Source organism: Bombina bombina, chromosome 6 (genome assembly GCF_027579735.1).
Source record: "Bombina bombina isolate aBomBom1 chromosome 6, aBomBom1.pri, whole genome shotgun sequence".
NCBI lineage: Eukaryota > Metazoa > Chordata > Amphibia > Anura > Bombinatoridae > Bombina > Bombina bombina.
The window spans coordinates 859,188,848-859,209,211 of record NC_069504.1 but is presented as its reverse complement, the minus strand read 5'-3'; the positions used below and the strand labels follow the sequence as shown (position 1 = coordinate 859,209,211).

The 20,364-nt window shown below is 39.2% G+C and overlaps 1 protein-coding gene across 1 annotated transcript in view; it reads right to left on the bottom strand.

Moving 5' to 3' along the window:
- Positions 1-20,364, bottom strand: part of LOC128664685 (extracellular calcium-sensing receptor-like) — a 55,340-nt gene that overhangs the window by 9,415 nt on the left and 25,561 nt on the right. The window contains exons 3-5 of the mRNA XM_053719494.1: positions 11,326-11,733; positions 5,935-6,097; positions 5,335-5,626 (exon numbers count right to left, since the gene is read on the bottom strand). Of these exons, the coding sequence (XP_053575469.1) occupies positions 5,335-5,626; positions 5,935-6,097; positions 11,326-11,733 (863 nt within the window). The remainder of the gene's footprint in view (positions 1-5,334; positions 5,627-5,934; positions 6,098-11,325; positions 11,734-20,364) is intronic.

Sequence of the window (20,364 nt, the reverse complement as noted above, 5' to 3'; positions counted from 1 at the left end):
CTTAGTCACACAATATGGCCATATTCTGCTCAGCCAGTCACCACTTACAAGGTGTCCCACATAAGACTGGTCCTAACTCTATAAAATTTAGCCAAGCTAAGCTCAAGCATACAATTCTAATATATCAAAATAGAATTTCCAATCTCTCATCCAGACTGCATGGGATGATGCTTCCTGGCTACATGTTATTACACATACTTCAAACTTGTTTCCCAATGCTGCAAAAAATTGCCTTCTCAACACCTCTTAACACTATGAAATTAGCCGATACAATTCTAATATACCAAAATAACATTCCAACATTACAATACTATACCTCTCATCCAGACTGCATGGGATGAGGCTTTCTGGCTTTATATACACACAGTTAAATATCTGTGTCTGGAACACACCTGAACTGGGTGGAGTGCTTTAAACCAATATACATATATTAACACATTATTATTATTATTGGTTATTTGTAGAGCGCCAACAGATTCCGCAGCGCTAACACATAAATATATATGTATATGCTTATATATCTACGTGTAAATATGTGTATATACATATATTAACACATATATATGTATATATTCATATACATATATATTTACAATCTGCAGTCAATCTCTGCGCAACTTACCCACCTTTGCTGCTCTAGGTTCTTATGCCTTGTCTGACGACATGAGAACGAGGTTCTCATTGGAGCCTATGGAAACGCTCTCTCGTGTGCGCAAAGCTTCCGTGCAATACGAACACAAGGTGGTGTTCATATTGCACCTAACTTGTAATACCTGCAAACATTTTCGTGCACTGGTATTACAAAGTGGAGCGCAAATATCACTTTCGCGAACCATATAATCAGCCCATAGAATCTTTTTTATGAATGTATTACAGGAAGCAAAACAAAATCTACATTATCATACCTGAATGCAATATTTTCTACCATTATTCCATTTAGGCCCAGATTACAAGTGGAGCACTAATGATAGCCCACGGTGTGATATTAATATTGCTGGACCTCGCTAAAACTAGCATACAGAAAAAAGACAAAATAACCAAAGAAGGTTTTGCGCGGCTGATATCACTTTAGCGCGCCGTATACTTTCAATGGATATTGCGACCGCACTAAATATTGCACATATTACAAGTTGAAACGTATGGCTTCTGCTCATATATCTGGAAAAAAATATGAGACCACTGCAAAATTATTTCTTGTGTTTGAGTAAAATTAACATTTTTGTTTTATTGTATAAACTGCTAAAAAAAACATTTCTCCCAAATTCCAAATAAAAATATTGTAATTTGGAGCATTCATTTGTAGAAAATGACAACTAGTCAAACAAACAAAAAAAGATGCAGTGTTTTCAGACCTCTAATAATGCACAGAAAACAACTTTATATTAGTTTTTAAACAACACAATACTAATGTTTTAGCTTAGCATGAGTTCAGAAATCAAATTAAAGCAGCTCAGCTTTTTTTTATGGCTTGTGATCATCCATCTTCCTCTTGATCATATTACTTAAGTTTTCAATGGGTTTCAGTTCTGGAGATTAGGCTGGTCCTCTACCCACACCTTGATTGAGCTGGCTGTGTGGCAGGGAGCAATGTTCTGCTGGGAAAAAAAAACAATTCTTGGATTCATCAGAGAAGATGACCTGGAATAGGCCAGATTTTTCTTTGTGAAGGACACATGAAACAAGCCATTTACAAGGTTATTGTGGAAGAAAACTTGTTTCCTTCTGCTCTGACAAAGTTCCCCTACTCTGAGGATTGTTTTTTCCAGCAGAACAATGTTCCATGCAACACATCCCGGTCAATCAAGATGTGGATGAAGCACAACAAAATCAAGGCCCTGTCATGGCCAGCCCAATCTCCAGACCTGTACACCATTGAAAACCTCGGGAATGTGATGAAGAGTAATATGGATAGTCACAAGCCATCAAACAAAGCTGAGCTACTTGAATATTTGCACTAGGAGTGGCATAAAGCCACCCAACAGCAATTTGAAAGATTGGTGTTGTGTTGTTTAACCCCTTAAGGACCAGCTCCGTATCCTGTATGGCGCTGATCGTTAAGCCCTTAAGGACCAGGGCCGTACCCTGAAATAAGCTGTTGTCCTGGGCCTCTCTCTGCTGTGATCTTGCTAACAGTGGAGAGATTGTGCTATCTCTGCATGATCCCTGAGTAGGGAAGTGTAGAAATAGAGTTGCAGAGTTACTGATGCAGAGAGCGACACTCTCTGTCCTCTCTGCATTGGGTAGTGGTTGTGCCAATCGTTGGTGGTGTGGGAGGGTTAGGAGGGAGGCAGGTGGGAGGTTCTTTGCTGAAAGGGGGAAGGGAGCGGCAGGAAAGGGTGGGGTCACTACTATATGGAAAAAATAAATGCTGAGAGCAGGAGGGAGGGAGGAGGAGGGAGGGGTAGGAGGGGGTATACAGGGTAGGGGGTCCTAGAGTAGAAAGGGGAATAGAGGGTAGGGGAGAAATCTTGGAGGGGGAGGTGGAGTAAATGAAGGGGGGGCAGCTACACTACAGAATTTTTTATTAAATAAAAAAGAAAAAATATAGAAAACTGTCTGCCAGTACCTAAGATGGCGGAAATTAGTTAGAGGGGGAGGGTTAGAAAGCTTTTTTTGAGGGATCAGGGAGGTGGGATGGTAAGGGGCTAATCAAATCATTTTTATTTGGGAGAAATGTTGTCAGTAGTTTATAGAATAAAACTAGAGATAGAGAACTGATAATTTTACAGAGCTGTATCTGTTTGTGTATATGTGTGTGTATATATATAAACTCACCGGCCACTTTATTAGGTACACCTTGCTAATACCGAGTTGGACCCATTTTGCCTTTAGAACTGCCTTAATTCTTTGTGGCATAGATTCAACAAGCTATTGGAAACATTCCTCATAGCATCACGCAGTTGCTGCAGATTTGTCGGCTGAGATCTGGTGAATGTGGAGGCCATTGGAGTACAGTGAAATCATTGTCATGTTCAAGAAACCAGTTTGAGCTCTGTGACATGGTGCATTATCCTGCAGGAAGTAGCCATAAGAAGATGGGTACACTGTAGTCATAAAGGGATGGACATGGTCAGCAACAATAATCAGGTAGGCCGTGGCATTTAAACAATGCTCAACTGATACTAAGGGGCCCAAAGTATGCCAAGAAAATATCCCCACACTATTAAACCACCATCACCAGTCTGAACTGTTGATACAAGGCAGCATGGATCCATGTTTTCATGTTGTTTATGCCAAATTCTAACCCTAACATCTGAATGTTGCAGCTGAAATCGAGACTCCTCAGACCAGGCAACATTTTTCCAATCTTCTATTGTCCCATTTTTATGAGCCTGTGCAAACTGTAACCTCAGTTTCCTGTTCTTAGCGGACAGGAGTGGCACTCGGTGTGGTCTTCTGCTGCTGTAGCCCATCTACTTCAAGGTTCGACGTGTTGTGCATTCAGAGATGGTATTCTGCATACCTTGGTTGTAACAAGTGGTTATTTGAGTTAGTGTTGCCTTTCTATCATCTCGAACCAGTCTGCCCATTCTCCTCTGACCTCTGAAATCAACAAGGCATCGTTGCCACACAACTGCCCCTCACTGGATATTTTCTCTTTTTTGACCATTCTCTGTAAACCCTAGAGATGGTTGTGTGTGAATATCCTAATAGATCAGCAGTTTTTGACATACTCAGCCCAGCTCGTCTGGCACCAATAACCATGTCACGTTCAAAGTCACTTAAATCCCCTTTCTTCCCTATTATGATGTTCAATTTGAACTTCAGCAAGTCGTCTTCACCACATCTAGATACCTAAATGCGTTGAGTTGCTGCCATGTGATTGGCTGATTAGCAATTTGTGTTACCAAGCAATTGAACAGGTGTACCTAATAAGTGACCGGTGAATGTATATATATATATATATATATATATATATATATATATATATATATATATATATATATATATATAATTTTATTTTTACATATTTTTACAGATATATATTGAAATATAAATATAAATAAATAAAATGAACATTTTCTTCTAAGTATTCCTAACGCACCTTCAGCTTAAGCACAGTTGGTCTAGTGCACCTTTATGTTAGAGTGAAAGAGATAAAAGAGAAGGCTTTTGTAATGCTCCCCAGAAGTCTATGGGGAAAGGCAGTAAGTGCGGTCGCGCTAGCTGACCTACTGATGTGTTTTTCACTCTTATGCTAAATATTTACTTATAATATGTAATACCAGCGCAAACATGGAGGCGCAGTTAGCACTCAAAAAGCGTTACAAATATATTAATCCACTTGTAATCTAGCCCATAATCCTCAAAGGAATGAATTATTTTCCGTGCTTTGTACAGTATAATAAAATTTGTATAATTAAGATAAAGAGCTTATTCAACAAAACCTGAGACAAAACAGACAGTTGTAAATAAAACGTTATTTGAAATCCAAAATTGTAATTGAATTTTAATATATTACCTTTCACACTAATTCTTTTACAGGTTTATATTTACTAATCTGAGTGCTTATTTTAGTATTTTAATATGAACTTTCTTTGTTAAACATTGCAGTGTTTAACCTCAAAATAGAAAGTGATGGAAATATTTAGCAACATGATCCCTTAGTGATTTGAAAATTCTTTTTATTTGTTCAACTTATTAAATAATGGAAATATTCTACCCTTTTTATTTAAAATTCAAGAAGTTTTAACATTTATAGAACATTTAGTACAATCTTTGAACCAATCAATACATATGATGATAAAGGTAAACTTTAATTTGTGCAACAGATCAGTCAGAGTACATGGTAAATCACCACATTAATTCTGTAAGTACACTACGATTCTAATAAGGTTTACAGTCTTTGTTGTTGTTGTTTTTTTTTTTTTTTTTATTCTTTACTTGTGTTCATTTTAAAATATTGTCATTTTTTAGAGTAGTTTGAACAATACATATCCATGATATTATGGCTATTTTATTTCTAATTTTGGTAATCATTTTTATAATAAATATACATAAAAGATTATATGGTGTAACAAAGAATTTGTATATAGAATAAATAATCTCAAATATGTAGATTACTGTCTTTTAGGTTGTTCATATAAAGCTGCAAATAAAATTCTTCCACAGCCTACTAGGTTTTAATTAGTCATTGTTAAGTATGTAAACAAACCCAGGTAAAAAAGCAAAAATCTAGCAAGTTTTACAGAAAGGTTACTTAGGACCTGAATAATTACATAATTGTCATTTACTTTTATGGTGAATACATTGTTCATCAATATAAATACTTTTCCATAATATGAGTATGAAAACTCAGACAGTGATCCGGATTTCTAGTTTGATCTCTCTTACATGTGGGTATCTTGCTAGTCCTAGGATATGGGCCATTAGAATAGAGTAAGTGGAGATAGAGTGTCCAATAATGGCAGCCATTTGTTCTTTTTCTTGGCACTGGAAATTGGCTATAGCTTTATTCTGCCCAGTTACCATCCAAAGAGTTCCCTCCAACTCTCTTTGCAGCAAAGAACACGAATCATAAATCTTAAAGCCCAGTGTTGTATTGGGGAGTAATTCTGGATTATTGTTAATCTCCTCTATGGCAAACCTCATGGAATGTAGTTGTAAGTAATTCTCTACCGGAAACCTATAGAGGAAAACATATACATTTTTATTGCATATTATTAAAAACAGAAAGACAAAATATGATTGACAAGTGCAATAAATACTGTAACAGAATGACATTCTAGACATCTACCTAGACGTTTAGAAAATATAATAAATAATAGAGTGTAAAAACTAAAGAAAGTACAGCAGAGCAAAGGCGAGGAATAGTGACGGTAACAAGACTGTAGTTTTTGATTGGTAGAAAAAAAATATAAGATGCTGTATAACCTAATGATATATGTGAAAACAGAAATCTGTGTACTGGAAAAATATAAAAATGATACTTACATTCTACAAATAACATTTCCAGGTTTCTCTTTGTATGACATTTTTGGATATATTTTGGCAATGTGAAGAGGTAACACAGCCCCAACCAAAATGTCTCCATCTTGGAAAATTCCTATCAGATCTGAGCCATCCAGACTGCAACCACGTCCACTGGAATAAGAAGCTGGAACAAGGTAATACAAAATGATGTGCCAGAGAGTCTTGTATAAAAAAGTTACCAGCCTGAAATCAGAGGTATATTTGGTATAATTAAACAGAGGACATATATTTCAAGTATATGTCAGTCAGTCTGTCTGTCTGTCTGACCAAGACTGAAATTAACTATATTATGAGGTAAAAATTTGACAATTCTGTACCTTCAGCTCTATTTAAAGTCTTTCTCTTATTTTAACACACTGCAGAAGCCAGTTGGCAAAGCTCTGCATCTCTATACTGGGTGCCACCATCTTGTAGAGATTGTTGCACTGCTAGAACAAGTGAGCTTTCACAGATCAGTGATGTTACTGGCATTTTGACAGCCGTACCTTGCACTTTGGATTTTCTCACATAATAGAAAGCAAAAGCTTTGCATGTTTTTTTTTTTTTTGTTTTTGTATGTTTTTTAACACAATTTAAAAGTTACATAACAAATATTCTCAGGAATAATATAGAGAAATACAGCCACTGTAAAAATCTACAGCTCCTAGTCTGTATCCACCTTGGCCATGTTTTCCTGGGCACCTATGTGTTTCACATGCTGTAGGGTGTGCAGGGAGGAATATGTATTGTGCTGTTCATCAGCACTATTAATGTGATCTCCAGAGGCGCAATACATGTTCTGCCCTGCTTACCCTGCAGCATGCGTAACTCATAAGTGTCCAGGAAAACAAGGCCGGGGAGGCAACCCTACTCTGTATTATGCACTCTAAACTGAAGTGCACTGTAATGCTAGTCAAGAACACAACAATATCACAGATATGTGAATGCACACTGATTCATGATGAATAATTAATTATTCAGCATGTAACTTTAAGCAACTTTCTAATTTATTCCTTTTATCAATTTTTTTTTGTTCTCTTGCTATCTTTATTTAAAAAGTAGCAATGTAAAGCTTAGGAGCCAGCCCACTTTTGGTTTAGAACCTGGGTTAAGCAAGTGCTACCCAGTGTTCTGAACCTAAAATGGGCCTCCTTTAAACTCCAAGATGGCAGCACCATGTGTGAAGATCCTGAATTGTATTAAGCAGCACTTGTAAAGGGTTAAAATAAGAGAACATCTTTGATGAGATCTACAGGCATACGAGGAAAAACAATAGCATGGTGAGAAGTAACCAAAGTAAAGTATTTGTGCCCAGCAGTTTAATGTCCCTTTAAAGGCTACATGCAGCTGTGCATTTGAAGTGTTTTTGTAATTAAAACTAGTGGGGCATAAAGAGTATAATAACATATAACATATACATATGTATGTATGTTTTAGACAAACAGATGAATAGCCTATATGTATCTAAGTCAGTGGTTGTCAATCACTCTCCCTGAATGGGCTGTATTTGGATGCCCAAAGCCTTCAACAGGACTGCACAACAGTTCTACATTTATTATTGAGTGAAAAGAGACTACAGGTTGAGTGTAGCTGTTTTGTGGGATACAATGATGATCAGGCATTATATGGGGGTAAAGATTGAACTCTCTAACTTCAGAATTAACTCTCTAACTTCAGAATTAACTCTCTAACTTCAGAATTAACTCTCTAACTTCAGAATTAACTCTCTAACTTCAAAGATCAGGATTCAGTAGAAACCTTTGCATTATGGTCTCTGCACCCAGATCACTTACAACCATTAGGGACTGATATGTACTGACAACATTGTATACGTTTGTTGAAAGAAGTTTTAGTATAACTCAAAAAAGAGATTAAATGTAGCAGCATCCCTTACCTCATTGCTCTATAAGTCCTGCTAATGCTAAATAATGGAATTATAATGTAATATTGCTATAAATATAGTTTCTTGAGTCCCATAAGAGTTAATTTAGTTTAAATGCAATAGGGACTGACAGTGAATTAGCCAGCAGTGTTTATCTGTCACAGAGATCTCTTAAGATGTCTACAAATGAAATGATCATGTTTGGACATTGTGTTTCTTTATTCCAGTGAGGCCATTTAATCCACTGAGAGGAAGTTTGGTGAGTTACTAACAAATTATTATTGGAGACTGTGTTGCTTAATTAGCCATGTGTGCTGCTGTTTCTATACCTGTGCTGTATACATTTCATGGCATTGGTATGTGTGAGAAACAGATGCTAGCCCTACTCTTGGGCTGAGAAAACTAACCTGAGGATTTATTTGAAAATTCAATAAAATATACAAACACCTAATTATAAAAAATGTATATGTACCAAAGGCTTTTAGATGAAAATTTAAATTTCAAAGAATGATTCTCATAGACTACTAGTACCGTTTTTGTATGTTTATCTTGAAATGTCACCATTAAACAGTATTTATATGTTTTATTATAAATTAAACCAACCCAGATATCTACAAAAAGTCTAAAAACAAACAAACAACTAATTAGGCCCATTTCAATCCAATATAAAGGCAGTTTGAAAATATGTACACACACATAAACACAAACACACAAATAGATACACACACACAAACACACACACACATATTTATACACACAAACACATACACACATATATACAGACACAGACATAACCACAGACACACACACACAGACACACCCACACATAAACACAAACACATACACACACACACACATATATACATACACACATAAGCACACACACATATACATACACACACACACACACACACACATATACATACACACACACACACACACATAAACACAAACACATACACACACACACACACACATATACATACACACACACATAAACACAAACACATACACACACATATACACACACACATATATATACACACACACACAGACACACATAAACACAAACACACAAATAGATACACACACACAAACACACACACACATATTTATACACACACATACACACATATATACAGACACAGACATAACCACAGACACACACACACAGACACACCCACACATAAACACAAACACATACACACACACACACACACACACACACACACATATACATACACACATAAGCACACACACATATACATACACACACACACATAAACACAAACACATACACACACACACACATATACATACACACACACACACACACACACACACATAAACACAAACACATACACACACACACACACATATACATACACACACACATAAACACAAACACATACACACACATATACACACATATACATACACACATAAGCACACACACATATACATACACACACACACATAAACACAAACACATACACACACACACACACATATACATACACACACACATAAACACAAACACATACACACACATATACACACACACATATATATACAGACACACACACACAGACACACATAAACACATAGATATACACACCCACACATAAACACAAACACATACACATATACATAAACACATACACATATACATAAACACACACACATACACTTTTTTTTCGAAACTGTGCATATTACAAATGAATAATCTTAAGAAATAACAAAAGAGCTCAGTACATTTGCGCATATTGCGTAACAATTAACCAATCAATGGGGCCGATTTATCAAGCTCCGTATGGAGGCTGAAGGCCTGAAGGCTCGCCGGAAACAGAAGTTATGAAGCAGCGGTCTAAAAACTGCTTCTCCATAACTTGTCCACCTGCTCTGAGGGTGCGGACAGAAATCAATCCGATCGAATACGATCGGGTTGTTTGACACCCCCTGCTAGCAGCCAATTAGCTGCAAATCTGCAGGGGCGACATTGCACCAGCAGTTTACAAGAACTGCTGGTGCAATGATAAATGCTGATAGCGTATCATGTCTGCTCACACTTTAATAAATTTACCGCATTAAGTTTTACAGCTTGAGCAGAGGCTTCTCCTTGTATAATAGTCTTTGCCGGGTCTCGGGGAGGTGTTTTCTTCTTCCATCATTTATTCTTAGTATTCTAATCCCTGCCCCTATATAAGACCTATTGAAATGGTTTATAAAGTCCAGAAACAGTAATATCTCACTTATAGGGGCCCATTTATCAAGCTCAGTATGACTCGCCAGAAACACCAGTTATGAAGCAGCGGTTTAAAGACTGGTGCTCCATAACCTGTCCGCCTGCTCTGAGGAGGCGGACAGACATTGCCGCAATTGAAACCGATTGAATACGATCGAGTTGATTGAAACCCCCCTGCTAGTGGCGGATTTTCCGCAAATCTGCAGGGGGCGGCGTTGTACCAGCAGTTCACAAGAGGAAATCCACTGATCGGATCATGTCGGACAGACACATAATAAATAGGCCCCATAGTCTAAGCCTTGGGGCCTCTGCCGTCCACAGAATAGATTTGTGTTTGATCTTTAAGCTTCCCTTTTTCTGTTAGTATAGTAAGAGGGATAGTTTGACCTAAACCCCTATCTGGTAGCACTTTCGGAATAAGACCTCCCACTTACTTACTGCATTCAAAGGGATAGGTGACATTGGGGAGATCATGGAGGATATTCCCTTTATTCTAGTACGAACCCGGTCCCATGTTTTAAAGAAGTGAGTGTATAATGAGCATTGTTTCACTAAGACTGGCCTGTTGGTGTGCTTGATCCAGCATAAGGGACCAAGGGCTGGGGAAATTAGCAATTGAGAGTCTATAATCAATGTTGGCTTAGTGTGTGGCTATTCATGCCATTCTACCACCCTTTGGAGAGCTACTGCATTGTAATATTGTAAGATGGAGGGTAATCCCATACCACCTCTGGCAGGTGTATAGGGACTGCATGGAGTATGTACAGAATTTGTGGGAGGGTGGTCATTTTAATTGTTTGTATTTGACCCCACCAGGAGATGGATGATAGTTATATTTATATAATTTACTACTAGATGGGGGTCAGAAAGGCTCCTAGATATTTAATTTTATCATTATTCAAATTGTATGGACATAGCAAACACAATTTTTCAAAGTCCTTCCGGGACATGGAGATGTTAAGAATTTAGGATTTTTGGGCATTTATTAGAAAATTTGAGTGACCCCAAACATCCGAAACACTGTCAGGAGAGGCTGGAGGGACGACACTGGGGCAGTGAGAAGGACTAGGACGTTGTCTGCATACAGGGTGACTTTATACTCATTGTGTCACAATTTCAATATCTGGATTTCGTCTGGCAACAGTGGAATTATGATACTATCTGATAGGATACCGTTTACTTTAACCTTTGCGGATTGGTTGAGTATATAGGCTTAGGATTCTATGTATCATTTTTGTTCCTATACCGAAGGCAGACAAACATATTTTTAAAAATTTCCAGTCCAGCCAGTCCAAAGCTTTCTCAGCATCTGTAGAGATTAAAATTGCAGACTGTTTCGACCAGCTGACATGTTCCACCAGATGTATGACCCTAACTGTATTGTCACATGCCTCACGCTTGGGTATGAATCCCGATTGATCGGGGTGTATAAGCTGGGGGAGAATTTTATTAAGACGAGAGGACAGGGTCTTAGCATATAATTTTATGTCTGTGTTAAGTAGCGATATGGGTCGGAAATTTTCTGCTTTGGTCGGATCTTTATCTGCCTTTGGTAGAACAGTGATATGAGCTTCTAGAATTTGTTGGGACCAGGGTTGGTTGTCATCTATAGTAACAAAGTAGAAGCAGCACCAGTTTGGAGTATTCTTGTTACCTTTTATTCATCAGAGACACTCTGATGAATAAAAGGTAACAAGAATACTCCAAGCTGGTGCTGCTTCTACTTTGTTACTATACCTTATTGGGGTTAGTGCATGGACCCCACTAGCGTGCACCTTTGGTCTGGTTGGTGAGTTCTGGGATTCTCATTTACATTGGTTGTCATCTATAGCTTGAAACAAAGAAGTAAGGTGAGGAGTAAGAAGTGGGGCAAACTGTATGTAATATAGATTAGTGAATCCATCGGGTCCCAGACTTTTGTGTAAAGGAAGGGATTTAATGGCTGCTAGGGTTTCTTGGACAGAGATAGGTTCCTCTAGTTGACCAGTAATTTCTTTAGGCAATGTGGGAAGTTGGGCCTTAGCCACATATTGTTCACTAGCTGTTTGGGATTGCAAGTGCGGGTTGGAGCGCAGCGGGAGATTTTATAACTTACTGTAGAATGCTCTAAATTGGTCCGCTATCTGGTGACTACCTATCACTTCGTGACCTTCAGAGTCCTTAAGTTTATGTATATAAGTCCTAAGTTTCTGTCATTTTAGTATCCTAGCTAGTAATGTACCTATTTTATTAGAGTCTGCAAAATAAATATTTTTATGGCGTAGTGCTTTCTTTTGGGCCTCCTTATAGAGTAGGTTATTAAAGGGACACTGAACCCAATTTTTTTATTTCGTGATTCAGATAGAGCATGCCATTTTTAGCAACTTTCTTGTTTACTCCTATTATCAAATGTTCTTCATTCTCTTGGTATCTTTATTTGAAAATCAAGAATACAAGTTTAGATGCCGGCCTATTTTTGGTGAACAACCTGGGTTGTTATTGCTGATTGGTGGATAAATTCACCCACCAATAAACAAGTGCTGTCCAGGGTTCTAATCCAAAAGTTTTCTGGCTCCTCAGCTTAGATGCCTTCTTTTTCAAATAAAGATAGAAAGAGAACGAAGAAAAAAATGATAATAGGAGTAAATTAGAAAGTTGCTTAAAATTGCATGCTCTATCTCAGGGATGGGCAGACTTTTGTAAGACAAGGGCTACCTGTAATTTTATTCCAAGTGACGTGGTCACCTAACTAAAAAATAAAAACACCAGTCGCTGGCTGAAAATTGTATTTTTGCTACAAACAGCTTTAAAAATCAGCTGCGCTGTTTAAAAATAAATACAGTTGTGCTCTTTACTTACTGCGAGAGCTCTCTCTTTACGTCACTCCGGGACTATCAAGCAACCTTATCTGTGTACCGAACAATCAAGATGGCTCGAGTCTAGGGCTAGTGGAGTAGTCAAGCCTGGAACACATGGGAAACCCACAGCTCAGGTACAACGATGACAATGAACTATTTTCAGCCAATCATAGACAGACTTATTCTACAAATTAATTTTATTGGCTGGAGGCCATGTCAGGTTGATTAGGGGGCAGGTCCTCTTGGCTGCTCTCCATCTGCTACTAGCTGGAGACTATTGCAAATAGTTGGGACAGTGACAGCAGCAGGACCTGCAGGCTCTGTACCGCCTTACACAGCAACCAGAGACTGGTATAGCAGCAACAGCACTGACCTGCACACTTCGGCGACAACAAATTCTGGGGAAAGAAAGCTGCAGAAACTAGCAAATATTAGTGTGTCAGAGAAAGTATCAGAGAGCAGCATCAACGCCTGGTACAGAGTAAGTAAAAGAACCTGAGGGGAACTAACAGACCCTGGGAAGAAAAACACCAGACCATTCACCCAGCAGAGCCAGGTGACAAGTAACGGAGGACAGAACTAGAAAGTTGCAGCAGAATATCAGACAGAGCAGGACCTGGATCTGCCAAACCCAGGGATACCGAGCAGCATCTCAGCCTGGTGCACGAAGAGTCAGTACTATGGACTGACCGCTCTTGAGACAAAAAGTAGGAGAGTTTGGGACAGGCAGTAACCAAACTGGGGCAGCGAGTTCAGCTACAGCTGCATTCCGCATGCTGAAGTACACATACCACTGTCATAGACTCATAGCCGATTTCAAAAGTCTGCATAAGAGATACATTTCTCATATCTACGGTGACAAGGCTCTTCACTCATAATCCAGATGTGTGAGAAATGTTTCTCTTATTATGCAGACTTTTTAAATCTTCTAAGCGGTCACCTCAAAATTCACCCGTGGTCCACTGGTAGACCGCGATCTACCTCTTGCCCACCCCTGCTCTATCTGAATCACGAAAAAGAAAAAAATTGTGTTCAGTGTCCCTTGAAGCTCATTTCTTGCTTTCCGTAGGAGTAAGGCTATGTTAGCTTCCGAGGGGTTTATTTTGTGTTGTGTTTCTAGGTCGCGAATAGTATTTGAAATGCCTGAGTATGCTGTTCTGTATTGTTTAGTGAGATGCGCTTTATGTTTTATGAGTTTGCCACATATAACCTTTTTATTCGCTTCCCACAGAGTGAGAGGAGTGATCTCAGGTAAATTATTGAGGGTAAAATATTTTTCAATGCTTTCTGATAATTTCGTGTTCAGTATAGGATTTGTAAGGAGATATTTATCCAATCGCCATTGGAAAGTGGCCGATGGGGCGTCTAACCATTACAAATCTATATTGACCAGAGTCGTCCGACCAGCTAATTGGTTCTATATCTGAGTCTTTAAGTAAACAATAACTTTTTTGATCTATGAAGCTTTCATCTATGCGTGAGTAGCTTTTATGGGGGTTAGAGTAAAAAGTTAAGTTGTTCTGTCCTGGATGTTTAGCCCACCAGGTATCTATTAGTGAAAGACTATGGAGATCTGAGCTTATATCTAAGAGGGACCTCGGGGAGATTCTGCTGCTACCAGTGGAACAGTTGATATCTAGTTCTAGAGCTATGTTCAAGTTGCCTGCTACTATAAGAGAGCCTTTTTGGCATTATAGTATCATACTGGTGATTCTTCAGCAAAACTTAGCTTGTTTAGTATTAGGTGCATAGATATTCACCATTGTTATCAGCCTATTATATAGGAGTCCCACTAATATTAGCCATCTGCCCCAAGGGTCAGCGACAACAGTCAGCAACTAGAACGGAATGGACCTATGTATTAATATACCCATGCCTCCCCTCTTCTTTGTGTGTGATGCAAAGTGTCCCATTGGGAAGTCCCTGTTGGAGAAACCAGGTGGGTGTTTTTTTGGGAAATGTGTCTCCTGGAGAAAGACAATATCCGCTTTGGATTTTTTAAACCATGACAGTGCCACTGAGCACTTAGTTGGCGAGTTTAATCCTTTGGCAGTTAGCGTGACTAACTGAATAATTGAAGATAAGACATGCAAAAACAGATGGTGAGGTGCCTCATAAAACAATATCATCTGTACTGGAGGTGTGAAACAGACACAGGAGAAGCCCAAACAGATGAATACTCACAAACGGAGCGACACTAGGAAGGTGCCAAACAAAACAGGCCGGGACCTCAAACAGTAGCCCGACAGACCAAACAGACCAGCAGTGTGGAGCGGAAATTCGCTGTCAGTGTACAGGATATGGATCCCCTGGAGGCCCAATGTCACCACAGCGTGTGACAGGAACGCCCACTGGGGGAAACAGGCCGATAGTAACCTATAAACACCTCCGTGGAAGTGAAAAGAGCCTCCGTGGAAGTGAAAGAGAGATTCAATATCCCAGTGGACCAATTAATGAATAATGGAGTAGAGCAAGAGCTAATAATAAAGTCAAAATGTATTAGCAGTAATAACCGGCAACACGTTTCTCGACCGTATCGGTCGTTTCATCACAGCCTGATGAAACAACCGATATGGTCACTGCATATGGTCTGGCTCTACGACTGGTGGATGTAGGCCTCAGGCCTTGATGGCGCCTGTCTCCGCTATATCTTGTGAGCGCGGTAAAATTTAAGTAAACCGGATACCACCGGGGGATCTCCATGGGTTCAGAGAGCCTAAATCCTCCTCAGGTGTTGAAAAATCCCATTCCCATGGGCTCTAAGTGCTAATATCGCCGACCTGACTCCAGAGCTCTAGACACCTGCATCCATCTTGGGTGCCGTCTAGCTCCGCTCCCACATACACTATATTTTAAACACATAGGGCTGGATTACAAGTGGAATGCAAAAATATTAAAGTTAAATCAATAGCACTTTTATTCTTGTGCTCATATTAAAAGTTGAAAGCAAAATGGTTCTGCTTGAGCAAAAGCCTGAGGTGTGCTAAAATTTGGAGTTCGGATAGTGAAGCCATGCTAAATTTCTCACCTCATAGACGTCTATTGAGCGCTCTATAAATCTCTGTTCTGGGTTTCACTCAAGCGTTAACCCGATGGTGCGCTAAGATAAAGTGTGCTCACTGGTCTGTTTGGACATTTGAAAAGTTACGTTAACACCATATTTTAAAACATTTTACCTGTGTTTTGACATACTTTTATTTTAGCCCAAAACACTTTACTTCAGGTCTCCAGCCACATTAACTTGTTTAGCGCTGTTATGCCATGCACGCAATAGTGACAGTGATGTTTAGCATCACCATGGTATCCATTGAAAATATATAGTGCGCTATAGAGATCATGGCTGCACTAAACATTCTCTGGTAATTCTGTTTTACCATTCACTTGTAATACCAGATTGTGTGCTATTCTGAGCATGGGCCTGTTTGTGATCTAGATATTTTTTTATTTTTATCAAACAGTTCATGTCAAGACCATACTTAAAGGGATAGTAATCATAAAAATAATGTTACATAATTCTGCAGTGCATCACCCAGTGTAATGATTTAGTAGAGAGTGAGGATGGATCACAACTGCAGAGTATGCAAAATAAATGATTTGTATCACTTTTGGCAAATGGACTATTGAACAGCATAGACCAAGCTGCTTTAAGTGAAGTTGTTATTCTCAAGTAATTGAATTGCAGATCAGAAACTTGTGATGTAAATCACATATGCTGTTGAATGTCACAGCAATAGTATAAACATAAACAAAGGCTGGATCAGAAGAAATGTAAAAAATAAAACAATTTCTTAGTAGCAAACTTTAGTGTTCAGCTAGCTCCCAGTATGATAAATCTTGATAAAGAAAAGCAGAGTTCCAGAAAGCAGGTAGTGTTGCTATTAGTGCTGGAGTAAGATATAACAGTTCAGTGTGAAGTGTAACTCTCAGTTTTAGACACTGTTAGTTAGTTTGTCACAGAATGGTATACACATGTGCTGATAGTCTTGCGGTCAGTAGAGCAGCAGGGAAAAGCAAAGTTCAAGGTTTATTTGTACAGCACAGCTTAAAGTAACTACAGTGCTTACCCCCAGTCACCGGATGGTGTGAAATAGAAGCAGAATTAATTCTGAGATGTCCTTGTACTTAGTCCGTGGGAGGTTGTTTGTAGATGAGTTGCACTGTGTTGCAGTGGAAGAGAGATTGAAGTCCGCTGTGTGAGAAACGCTTCAGTGGCTCAAATGAGATAGCAACTCAGAGGGAGAAGGCAGCAAACACACTGCAGTATGAAATAAGTCTCTGTTGTAGCGTGCACGCTTGAAAGAAAAACTTGCCTCTGTAAAAGTTTATGTAGGCAAAATGAGCATATGAACCAGCAGTAAAAATAAGTAATCCCAAGGTAGTAGCTGGTTCAGAAATTGGAAGAAAAGCAGACTGGTTTGTTTTCAGAAAAAACACACAGCAAGTGAAAAACAGACAGACTTCAGAGCTAGTCTAGAAACTTAATAATTAAGCACCTGTCTGCAGTCAGCTGATGCCTTAAGTACAGGTAAGGCTGAAGTCAGGTGAATGGGAAAGGCATAGGTAAAACATGGAGTGGAATCCATACATAAGGTGAATGGGAAAGGCATAGGTAAAACATGAAGCGGAATCCTTACATACGCCCCGCTTCAAGCAAGCCGATCCTCGGCTTGATGTTTAGGTCTAAGAGGATATCGTCTGTGGAAACGGGAGATGAGTCTAGGTGCATCTATATTGGTATAAGGCTCCCAGGTGTCATCATCAGGTGAGTAGCCTTTCCATCTGACCAGATATTGTAAGACACCTTTATGCCGTCTGGAATCCAGGAGGTCTTGAATTTCATAAGTGTCCGGATCTAGGGGTACAGGTACAGGTGGTAAAATAGTTTTCACTGAAGGATCATCTGAAGCTGGTTTAAGAAGGGACACATGAAAAGTAGGATGGATGGGTATAGAACTGGGAAGGTCCAGAGTAACTGCATTTGGGTTAACAACGTGAGTGATAGTGAACGGTCCGATATATAATCCTGCTAGTTTTTTACTGGGAACAGGGATTTTGATATTTTTTGTCGAAAGCCAAACTTTATCGCCTATGGCATAAGATGGTGATGGTCGTCTGCGTAAGTCGTAGTATTTCTTCTGTGAGGTCTGAGCCTGTTGGATATTTGTTTTTAGGAAGTGGAAGTTTTCAGCGAGCTTCTGTAGTAGATCATCTACAGAAGGAGAAATTGGGTTATCCGTTTGTTCCAGGGAAAAATGTGGATGAAAAGCATAATTTGCAAAGAAGGGTGAAACTTTGGTGGATGAATTAACCGAGTTATTGTAGGCAAATTCGGCCAGATATAGGTATTGTGACCATTCATTTTGCTGATAAGAGCAATAACAGCGTAGATACTGCTCTAGCCATTGATTTAATTTCTCTGTTTGGCCATTTGTTTGTGGATGGAAGGCAGTACTTAGGCGATGATCAATTTTCAGTTGAGCAGAAAGACTTTTCCAGAACTTCGAGGTAAACTGAGTACCCCTATCAGTTGTTATGATTGAAGGAATTCCGTGGTATCTGACAATCGAATTTAAGAAGAGTTGTGCTGTCTCACTGGAAGTGGGAAGTTTGTTAAAAGGGATAAAATGAGCCATTTTGGTCAGGATGTCTCTGACAACAAGAATGGTGTTGAAACCTGAACTCACAGGTAATTCAACTATGAAGTCCATGCCGAGATGTAACCAAGGTCTATCAGGTATTTGAATTGGAAGAAGATGTCCATATGGCTTGGCCCTTTCCTTTTTGGAAGTAATGCAGATGGAGCAGTTTGAGATATAGTTTTTTACAGATGTTTCCAAATTTGGCCACCAGTAGGATCTGCTGAGAAGTTAATTTGTTTTCATAATACCTGGATGTCCAAGGAGAGGTGGATCATGATGTTGTTTAATTAGAGCAGGTCTAAGAATCTCGGGGACATACAAGAGAGTCCCATGATAGTAGAGGTTGTTTCTACAAGATAGTCGGAGTTGAGGTAGCTGAGGATCTGACCGTAAAGCTGTTTGAAGTTGCGTCTTGAAAGTGGACAGTAGACCCAAAAATCTATCTGGGGAATGATAGAAGTAGATTCCTGAGTGTTTGGAGGTCTAGGGTCTTTCCTAGAAAGTGCGTCCGCCTTTCCATTTTTAGAGCCGGGCCTGTAGATGATTTGATAGTTAAACCTGCTGAAGTATAGGCTCCATCTTACCTGTCGACTAGAGAGAGTTTTATTCCTCTGTAGGAACTCGAGATTACGGTGATCCGTGTAGATGATTATTGGTAAGACGGTGCCCTCCAGGAGATGCCTCCAATGTTCAAAGGCACGTTTTATTGCCAGGAGTTCCTTTTCTCCAACAGCATAGTTCATCTCAGGTGAAGAAAGAATTTTGGAATAGAAAGCTACTGGATGTAGTGGTTGGGATATACTGCGTCTTTGCGAGAGGACAGCTCCAAGGGCATAATCGGAGGAATCCACCTCCAAAATGAATTGGAGAGAAGGGTCAGGAAATTGAAGTATTGGAGCTGAGCAGAAGGAGTTTTTTAATGTGTTGAAAGCTTCAGTTGCTTTGGAGTTCCAGGTGAAAGGTGTACTGGAACTGGTGAGTACTGTGAGAGGTTTAGCAATTTGAGAGAAATTTTTAATAAACTTTCTATAATAGTTGCTAAACCCGAGGAAACGTTGTAGTTCCTTCCTATTTTTTGGTTGTGGCCAGTTTTTTACTGAATCGACTTTGTTAGCCTGCATTTGGATACCTTTTGGGCCAATGGAGTACCCCAAAAAATCTATTTCCTTGGTGTGGAATACACACTTTTCTAGTTTTGCATATAGCCTATGAACTTGGAGCCTGGAAAGTATCCAACTAACATGTTTAACATGTTCTTCAAGCGTGTTTGAGTACACTAGAATGTCGTCCAGGTATACGACCACACAAGTATCAAGAAGATCGTGAAATATATCGTTAATAAAATACTGGAATGTGGCCGGGGCGTTAGTTAACCCGAACGGCATTACCAGGTACTCAAACAGGCCGTATCTTGTCCTAAAGGCGGTCAACCACTCATCCCCTTCTCTTATGCGGACAAGGTTATAAGCCCCTCTTAGATCTAATTTGGTGAAGATTTTGGCATGTTGGAGGCGTTCAATGAGTTCGGGGATGAGTGGTAGGGGATACCTGTTTTTTATCGTAATTTTATTGAGCTCCCTGAAGTCGATGATTGGTCGAAGGTAGTTATCTTTGTTTCTTACGAAGAAGAACCCGGCTGCTGCTGGAGAAACTGAAGGACGTATAAAACCTTTTTTTAAGTTTTCATCTAAATACATCTTTAAATGATCAAGCTCGGGTTGGCAAAGAGGGTAGAGATGACCGTAGGGAGGAGTGGTACCAGGTTTGAGGTCGATCGGACAGTCATACGACCGATGAGGAGGTAGAGTA